This window comes from Portunus trituberculatus, chromosome 7 (assembly GCF_017591435.1).
Source record: "Portunus trituberculatus isolate SZX2019 chromosome 7, ASM1759143v1, whole genome shotgun sequence".
Classification (NCBI taxonomy): domain Eukaryota; kingdom Metazoa; phylum Arthropoda; class Malacostraca; order Decapoda; family Portunidae; genus Portunus; species Portunus trituberculatus.
The window spans coordinates 7,394,044-7,404,043 of NC_059261.1; the positions used below are offsets into that span (position 1 = coordinate 7,394,044).

General features: G+C 39.2%; 2 protein-coding genes across 2 annotated transcripts in view; both read left to right on the forward strand.

Annotated features, from left to right (window-relative positions):
* The window catches only part of LOC123498662 (probable arginine--tRNA ligase, mitochondrial), a 25,634-nt gene that overhangs the window by 7,076 nt on the left and 8,558 nt on the right, over positions 1 to 10,000 (forward strand). The window contains 4 exon segments of the mRNA XM_045245988.1: positions 510 to 594; positions 597 to 657; positions 1,617 to 1,691; positions 2,212 to 2,395. Coding sequence (XP_045101923.1) covers positions 510 to 594; positions 597 to 657; positions 1,617 to 1,691; positions 2,212 to 2,362 — 372 coding nt within the window. The 3' untranslated portion in view covers positions 2,363 to 2,395.
* LOC123498666 (tachykinins-like) overlaps positions 6,668 to 10,000 on the forward strand; it is a 52,765-nt gene continuing 49,432 nt past the window's right edge. Inside the window, exon 1 of the mRNA XM_045245996.1 lies at positions 6,668 to 6,846. The gene's annotated coding sequence lies outside the window, so the exon portion shown is untranslated. The remainder of the gene's footprint in view (positions 6,847 to 10,000) is intronic.

The following is a 10,000-nucleotide window of genomic DNA, read 5'->3' on the forward strand; positions in this document are numbered from 1 at the left end:
AGGAGGAGGAGGAGAGGGGGGGTGAAATATTAGTAGGAGAAAAAATAAAAATGGGGAGGAGGAGGAGGAAGGAGGAAGGAAGGACATTAGGAGGAGGAGGAGGAGGAGGATGTAGAACTTGAATAAGGGGATAGGAAGGACAAGGAGGAAAATTGTGACAAAAGGAGGAGGAGGAAGAGGGTAAAAATACTGACAGAAGAGGAAGAGAAGGAGGAGAAAGATAGGACAGAAGAGGAGGAGGAGGAAGAGGAGGAGGAAGGAAAGAAGAAGAAGGAGGAGGAGGAGGAGAAGGAAGGAAGGAAGGAAGATGAGACATTAGGAGGAAGAAGAGGAGGAGGAGGAGGAAAAAGATGGGAGGAGAGGAAGAGGAAGAGAAGAAAGAAAGAAAGAAAGGCAGAATATTAACAGAAGAAAAAAAAAAAAAAAATTCCTAACATTTAAACTAACCTCAAAAAATCTCCCCCATTCCCCCGTCCCTGCCCCCCATCGCCCCCCCACTGCCCCCCCAGGCAACAGGTGACACAGGGGTGAAGCTGCAGTACCTCCACTGTCGCCTGGTGAGCCTGGAGCAGCACTGTGGGGTGCGGCACCAGCCCGGGTCACCACAGCGCCACTGGTCGAACCGCAGGCATTGGCACTTGTCAGGGAAATTGCCAGGTGTGTGTTTGTCAGGTGTTGTTGTTGTTGTTGTTGTTGTTGTTGTTGTTGTTTATATATTTTTTCTATTTTTTCCTGTTTTATTTTTATTTATTTTTATTTATTTCTTTTTTCTTTTTATTTTTTTTCTTATTTTCTTGTTGTTTATATATATTTTTTTTTTTTTACATTTATTTTTTGTTTTCATTTCAAATTATTTCCTTCATTATGGTGATGGGTGAGTCAGTGGGGACACTTTGACACTTCAGTACCAGGACGTGTTTCAATATTCATTCCTGGTGACCATTTGGTGATTTTATACAGCTTCAGAAACTCATGTGGGGGATTAAAATGGTGAAGACTGTGGCCATTAATCTTCTTCCCTCCATAGACCCTTCCTAATGTCAATAAAATGGTCTAATGGTACACAAATCTCAAGGTAAAAATGTGTCCCAGTACTGAAGGGGTTAAAATAGTGAAAACTGTGGCCATTAATCCTCTGACATCCATAGACCCTTCCTAATGTCAATAAAATGGTCTAATGGTACACAAATCTCAAGGTAAAAATGTGTCCCAGTACTGAAGGGGTTAGAATAGTGAAGACTGTGGCCATTAATCTTCTGCCCTCCATAGACCCTTCCTAATGTCAATAAAATGGTCTAATGGTACACAAATCTCAAGGTAAAAATGTGTCCCAGTACTGAAGGGGTTAGAATAGTGAAGACTGTGGCCATTAATCTTCTGACCTCCATAGACCCTTCCTAATGTCAATAAAATGGTCTAATGGTACACAAATCTCAAGGTAAAAATGCGTCCTAGTACCAAAGGGGTTAAAAGGAGATTATGGAAATGTATGGCTGGAGATAATAGATGGAATTTGATAGCTTGGCTCATAGCAAGGCTTCCACATGTAGGCCTAACAACACAGCCTATTGCAGCTTCTCTGTTTGTGTTACTTTTGTGTTCTTGTCGTGTTGCAGGTTTGACGAAGTATTGGTGGAGACTTACCATGAATTAGAGGCCTGTGTGTTGCTGGCGTACCTGTTCAAACTGTGGTACGTACCTGTGTGTGTGTGTGTGTGTGTGTGTGTGTGTGTGTGTGTGTGTGTGTGTGTGTGTGTGTGTGTTTCTGGATTTTATAACTTGATCTTTGGTTTGCAATATTTTTACCTCCAGTTTTTCTATTTCTCTCTCTCTCTCTCTCTCTCTCTCTCTCTCTCTCTCTCTCTCTCTCTCTCTCTCTCTCTCTCTCTCTCTCTCTCTCTCTCTCTCTCTCTCTCTCTCTCTTTTATTATTGGTGGTGGTGGTGGTGGTGGTGGTGGTGGTGGCAATATTTTCTTATCTGTGGTACTGTGTTGGTAATAATAGTGTTGTTATCAGTCTCTCTCTCTCTCTCTCTCTCTCTCTCTCTCTCTCTCTCTCTCTCTCTCTCTCTCTCTCTCTCTCTCTCTCTCTCTCTCTCTCTCTCTCTCTCTCTCTCTCTCTCTCTCTCTCTCTCTCTCTCTCTCTCTCTCTCTCTCTCTCCCCTCTCTCACTCTCTCTCTCTCTCTCTCTCTCTCTCTCTCTCTCTCACAGCAGTGTTACCAATGGCGCCTTTAAGGAACTGCAAATCAAGGGTGCCAATAAGGAGGTGGCACAGGCAAGGCTGGCACTGTTCCTGGCCGCTCGACACACCCTGGCTGCTGGTATGGCCATCCTGGGGCTCCGGCCAATGCAGCGGATGTGAGGGGTGCCTGGATGGTTGGTGGATGGTTCAATGGTGGGTGTGGATGGTCATTGTATGGTTTTTTGTATGGTTTTTTAAGTTTTTGAGTTTTTTTAGTTTTTTTTTTTTGAGTTTTTTTTGTTTTGATTTTTTTTCTAAGGGTGATGGTTGGTGGATGGTTCAATGGTGGGTCTGTATGGTCGTTGTATGGTCTTTTGTATGTTTTTTATTCTTTTTTATTTATTTATTTTTTTTCGTTTTATTTATTTATTATTTTTTCTACTTTTTTTAATTTTTTTCGTTTTTGAGTTTTTTGTTTTAAGTTTTTTTTTAGTTTTTGAGATTTTTTTTATATATTTTTTTTTATTTATTTTTTTTTTTTAAGGGGAGAATGGTTGGTGGATGGTTCAGTGGGGGTCTGTATGGTCACTGTATGGTCACTATATAGTTTTGTATGTTTTTTTTCATTTTTTTTCATTTTTTCTTATTTTTCTTTCAATTTTTCTTAATTTTCTTATATTTTATGATATTTTTCCTTTTTTTTCCTTTTTTTCTTATTTTTCTTATTTTTCTTTCGTTTTCTTACATTTTCTGTTTTTTTTATTTATTTTTTAACTTGTTTTAATTTCTTTATTTTTTTTTTTCATTTCATTATTTATTTATTTATTTGATTTTTTCATTTTCATTTTCTTGTTTTTTTTATAATCTTGTTTTATATATTTTTTTTTTCATTTTTCTTGTCCTTTTTGTGTGTTTGTGTGTTTGTTTTTATCACTATTTCTTCTTCTTCTCTTCTTTATTAGCTTGTCTATCAATATTTTCCCTTTTTTTTCCTTCTTTTTCATCTCTCTCTCTCTTCTCTTATTTTTGTCTTTCTCTTTCTATCTCTATCTCTTTTCCTCTTTATTTTTGTTCATCTCTCTCTCTATCTCTCTCTCTCTCTCTCTCTCTCTTTTTGTCTTTTCTTTCTATCTCTATCTCTCTTTTCCTCTTTATTTTTGCTCATTCTCTCTATCTCTCTCTCTCTCTCTCTCTCTCTCTCTCTCTCTCTTATTTTTGTTCATCTCTCTCTCTCTCTCTCTCTCTCTCATCTCTCTCTCTGTACATATTATTATTATTATTATTTATTGTTATATTATTATTATTATTATTATTATTATTATTATTATTATTATTATTATTATTATTATTTATTGTATATATTGAGATTCCTCACAGTTGAATATATTGTTTTGTATATATTCCTAGATTTATTTTGATTTATTTCCAAACACACGCCAGTTCATTTAATTCCAAACACACTTAAGTTATTTCCAAACACCGTCCAAACACAGCCATGTCAATTATTTCTAAACACCGCCTGTTATCTCCAAACGCACTGCAGTTATATCCAAACACCGTCAGTTAGGTTATTTCCAAACACATATAAATGATTTCCAAACACACATCAATTATTTCCAAACATTTAAGTTATTTCCAAACACACACAAGTTAGTTATTTCCAGTTATCTCCAAGCACACTTAATCTATTTCCAAACACATAAATTATTTCCAAACACACTCCGATTCAATTATTTCCAGTTATCTCCAAACACACAATCTATTTCCAAACATTTCAGTTATTTCCAAACAAACATAGACTATTTCCAAACGAATTATCTCCACACAAATTATTTCCAAACATTTATAGTATTTCCAAACACCGCAGGTTGTTACTAGGAATAGATAAAAAAAAAGTAAAGAAAACGGGAAAAAAACACTATAATTTATCTCTACAATCGCTGAGTTACAAAAAACACGCTAAAATAAGATCAAGGGAAATGGAAATATATTAAATGTATTTCCATTGACGCTAAATAGAATCAAATGCCTTACTTGTTAGTGTGTTTGAGTGAGAGAACACACACACACACACACACACACACACACACACACACACACACACACACACACACACACACACACACACACACACAGACAGACAGACAGACAGACAGATACACAGACAGACATACAAACAAACAGACACACAGACAGACAGACAGACAGATAGACAGACAGACAGACAGACAGACAGACAAATAGAGACAGAAAGACAGACAGCATTACACACACACACACACACACACACACACACACACACACACACACACACACACACACACACACACACACACTTTTACTACAATTAGCTACAAAAAAAAACTCAAATTATAGAAAAGATTTAAAATATAATAATCTTTTCAATTGTTTTTATATATTTTTCCACCGAGAGAGAGAGAGAGAGAGAGAGAGTGTGTGTGTGTGTGTGTGTGTGTGTGTGTGTGTGTGTGTGTGTGTGTTTCTCAGTATTAATAAGTAAGATAGCAATAAAAACAATAATTTAAAAAACACACACACACACACATTTTAACAATAATATAGTGTGTGTGTGTGTGTGTGTGTGTGTGTGTGTGTGTGTGTGTGTGTGTGTGTGTGCGTGCGTGCTTTATGACAATTGTTGACTAGAAATAAGTAAAAATCAATAAAATATATGAACGTACACATATTTTTAATGAGAGAGAGAGAGAGAGAGATTTTGCTGACATGTCGAAATATTACTCCTTCTTTCTCTCTCTCTCTCTCTCTCTCTCTCTCTCTCTCTCTCTCTCTAGTTGGGCTGGAAATGGAAGTGAGTTGGGCTAGAGGCGGGAACGATTGGGCGGTTTGGGCGGGCTGAGCAGTTTTGGCGGGAAAATGGTCGGGAAGGCAAGGCAAGGTTAGGTAAGGTAAAAATAGCTTTATATCGTACCTGGGCGCTTTATTACAGGTAGGATTGCTCTCTTGGGTCATAAAGTAAGGAAAATAAAGAAATGTTGAGGTTTTGGGTTTGTTTTTCGTCTTATTTGCTCTTATTTCGTTTTTTTTCGTTTTTTTTTCGCTATTTTAGAATGTGTGTTCCATTGCGCGGTTTTTTTTTTATTTATTTATTTATTTTATTTTGTTAGAGGTAATGAAAGGAGATTAAATTAGGTAGTACTCTCTCTCTCTCTCTCTCTCTCTCTCTCTCTCTCTCTCTCTCTCTCTCTCTCTCAATGACCATAAAAGAGCATGATAAGAACTGATAACTCTTTATTTTAGTACCCCATGTTATAAAACCGTTTTTATTATTACTCTCTCTCTCTCTCTCTCTCTCTCTCTCTCTCTCTCTCTCTCTCTCTCGGTAAATGTGATGCGTGTGAAAGGTTGCCAAATAAGGATAAATAAGGACGATATGCGGATAGAAAACGGGAAGATGGGAAAGAAAACGAGATGAAAAGAAAATGGAATAATAATAATAATAATAATAATGATAATAATAATAATGAAATAAAAAAAATGAAAATAAAAAAGATTGTGAAAGGAAAGAGAACAATTTTGAGCAGAGAGAGAGAGAGAGAGAGAGAGAGTTCTATTATTCATTCTCTTTCTCTTCTTTCTCTCAATTTCTTCTCCTCTCCTTTCATTCTTTTATTTATTCTTTATTTCTTTCTTTTCTTACTTAAAGCACACACACACACACACACACACACACACACACACACACACACACACACACACAGAGAGAGAGAGAGAGAGAGAGAGAGAGAGGCATATTCTTATTGGTTCATTTCTTTTATCATTGTTCTCGTTTTGTGCGTGCGAATCGTGATGCTTCGATCTAATTTATGTGTTTCTGTTAGTTAATCTCCTTCTCTCTCTATTTCTTCTTCCTTTTCCTCTTCGTCCTGTTGTCTACTCTTCTTCTTCTTCTTCTTCTTCTTCTTCTTTCTCGTCTTCGTCTTCATCCTCGTCCTTGTCTTTATCCTCTTCCTCCTTCTCCTCCTCGTCCTCCTTCTCCACCTCTTCCCCACACCTCTCTGTTCCTCCTCCTCCTCCTCCTCGTCTTCCCAACGCCCCTCCTCCTCCTCCTCCTCCTCCTCCTCCTCCTCCTCCTCCTCCTCCACCGTTTGACAACTATTTTTCCTCTTCACCTCCTGTCTACACCACTTCTCTCTCTCTCTCTCTCTCTCTCTCTCTCTCTCTCTCTCTCTCTCTCTCTCTCTCTCTCTCTCTCGTAGTCACCCAATTTCTTTAATGTAGAAGTGGATACAATGACACAATAACAATGCCTAATAATTGAATTTGACGTGTTTATGTCTCTTATTTATTAATTAATTTATTTATCTATTTATTTATGATTGTTATTTTTGTGTGTGTTTGGCGCAATGTTAGTGAAGTGGGAATTAGTGCATTGTGGGTTGCCTTGCCTCGGTGCGCGCAGACAGCCGGGGTGGGAGAGGGGAAGGTGGCGGCAGTTTGAGAGACAGGGTGATGGTGGGCGGCAGTGGGCGGCTGGTGCTTTATTTTACATGGATTTACGCTGATCAGGATGGTGACACGGTCCTCTGTTCGGTGTTGCCTGTGTGTGTTCTGGTGCAAGCTTGGTGCCTGGCAGGGAGGGCCAGGAGCTGCTGCTACTGACGGCCAGCAACACTGTAACATTGGTAGGTGACCAACCCTCCCTCCCACACAACACTTGTCCAGCCAGGGAGTTTGTACTGTGTGATGTGGTGATGGGCGGTGTGTGTGATAGTGTTGCTCATTGTGATAATTCCCTGTCGCTCACAACAAGGAGGGTCAAGTGCTAGTGTTGAGGTGGAGACCGCCACCACCACCACCATTCTGCCTCACTTAAGCCTTCACCACACCGACACCCGCCAGTGACAGTTGTAGCTAAACATGTGATAGCCAAGCACAGTCATGTGGCCCCATTTAGTGACACAGTGGCAGGAAACAGTGCAAAGTGTGCCAAATATTAGCCAAACACAGACGGCAGACGACAGCAGGGCAAGCCCCGCCCACTTGATGACGTCACACCTCTGGGCCGGCGAGTGGGCTGGTGTCGGTTGGTGATTTTACGCTCGTAACGGAACTCATTTTAAAATCGACTTATAGAAAAAACGAAGCCAGACTCGAATGCTTGATATTTTATGAATTAATAGATACTTTAATTAATATCCACAAAATCAAAACACCTCCAGCCTGACTAGTTTGAAATAAATGTGTAAGTTGATTATTATTAAAGTATAAAAACATTTCCACTTATAACACTGCCAAAACGTCCAGCCAGTTCGACTTTATCTTGCCTTCGAAAAATATTAGACAATACAAACTCCCTTCCCAGGCGTCTAACTGTTAGCTACAACCAGAAGTGAACGAATGAATAGATAAATATGTAAAAAAAAGCATTAAAATCTAAACTCATTAAAAACTCTTGTCAAGTCAAGCCATTTTCACTCGGCGAGTATCTCAACACACTCTACAGAGTCTGAGGTGTCTTTTGAGGCATTCTACAACGAGTCAGACCGTGACCCACAAACGTGATCAAGTAAAAAAGAAAATATAAAAGTTACGTTTAAGAGGAATAAACACCACTTCAAAGTCCACATATTTGACTCAATGGCTTGATTTCACACTTAAAAGAGGACAGACGATTTTTTGGTACCATAAAGGCCCAGTTAGAGCTCGAAATAAAAAAGCTCAAAATGTGGAGATGGAAATTTTGACTGTTGGGAAGACTCAAACTTACGCCATAAAACACCACTAAACGCCACATATTTACCCAAACGAGGCAAGGAAAACACTTCAAAGACAACAAAACATTTATAGAAACCAAAAAACAGGATCACAAACACCGAGTAATGGAGTTAGGAAAATATGAGAAAAAGTATTTGAAACCAGCTCCGAGTGGGGTAGCAGGGGTGAGGCGGGCTGGGGTTGGGGGCCGTGGCGGGGACCGAGGTGGGGGGGTGAGACAATTGGTGGATGAAAGTGAACGCAGTGAAGTGTTTCTATTCCTATAAGTTCAGAAAGGGTCAAGTTTTCAGCTGTGGTAATGAGACAACGGTGTGGAAAGTGTTTATGTGTGAGTGACATCATCAAAGCAACACCCTCCCGCCCTGCCCCCCCCCAGTGTGTCTCCTCGTCAATATATATCGTCCTTAGCATCGTTCCCGGGTGAAACAAGCACACTATTGGGCTAATGTGTCTGTAGATAAGCGGCAGTTGGTGAAGAGAGAGTGTGTAACGAGTGTGTGTGTTTGTGTGTGTGTGTGTGGCGTGAAGTGGGGGTGTGTGTGTTTGAATCTTGCTTGTCATTGCTTGCTTTTGTTGTCGTTGTTGTTGTTGCTGTTGTTGTTGTTGTTGCGTTATTGTGTAGTGTGGATCGGAGGAAAAGGAGAAAGAAAAGTAGAAATAGAAGAGGAGGAGGAGACTTTAATTTAGTCTCCCCTCACCCGTGCTTCGTTTTCCTTGCTGCTGTTATTGTTGTTATTATTGTTATTGTGTTATTTGCATTGTAGACAGGAGAAGGAGTAAGAAAATCGGAAAAATAGGGGAGTAAATAGCAGCAATGATAAAACAATAGTGAAGGACAGTGTTTTAATTTAGTCTCTCCTTTCAGTGTTTGGTTTTCTATGTAATGTCTACCACAAAGCGTCAAAATGGGAGGTTATTTAGTTTAGTCTCCCTTCAAATTCTGCGATATGTAACAATATGAGCCTTATGAGCAACTTATGGGGTATTTTATTATTTTTTTTAAGTATTTGTAAGATGCGTGCAGGTGTGGTGAAGGTTTAGTAAATGTCGTGTGTGTGTATGTGTGTATTAATTATTTTCTTTTCCAAGTTTGTGCATGTGTAATCTGTCATCACCACAACCATTACTGCTATTACTACTACTACTACTACTACTACTACTACTATGAAATACGAGCGGCTTAAGAATAGTATTTAGACCGTTTATTGAGTTATTTTGTATATAAGAGACGGGAAAGCTGGTCGGGTATAATATAAGATGAGGAAACACTCTTGGAAACCCCTCTAGTCATCTCTGTGGCCTTGGAAAACAGTCGTGGGGAGAGAGAAGAGCGTTTTTAATACCTTAGATAAGAAAATGGAAGGTTGTGTAATGAGAGACTGAGGAAAGACGAAACAATGGCAAACTGACCGATGGAAAGTGGAAATACTGAGAATACTGACTCATAACTATAATGGCCACAGTCTTCATTATTTTAACCCCTTCAGTACTGGGACACATTATTGCCTTGAGATTTGTGTACCATTAGACCATTTTAGTGACATTTTAAGGGTGTATGGAGGGCAGAAGATTAATGGGCCACAGTCTTCACTATTTTAACCCCTTCAGTACTGGGACACATTATTGCCTTGAGTTTTGTGTACCATTAGACCATTTTATTGACATTTTAAGGGTGTATGGAGGGCAGAAGATTAATGGGCCACAGTCTTCACTATTTTAACCCTTTCAGTACTGGGACACATTTTTACCTTGAGTTTTGTGTACCATTAGACCATTTTATTGACATTTTAAGGGTGTATGGAGGGCAAAAAATTAATGGCCCACAGTCTTCACTATTTTAATCCCCCACATGAGTTTCTGAAGCTGTAGAAAATCACCAAATAGTCACCAGAATGAATATAGAAACTTAACTTAACCTAACCTAACCTAACTTAACTTAACTTGATCTAACCTGAACTAATGACGTAAGACTGTCTACCCCTCCCCCCGTTCTACCCCTACCCCCCCTCTCTCCCATCCTCTACTCCCCCTCCCTCCCAAGCCCCGAACCTTTGCTACACA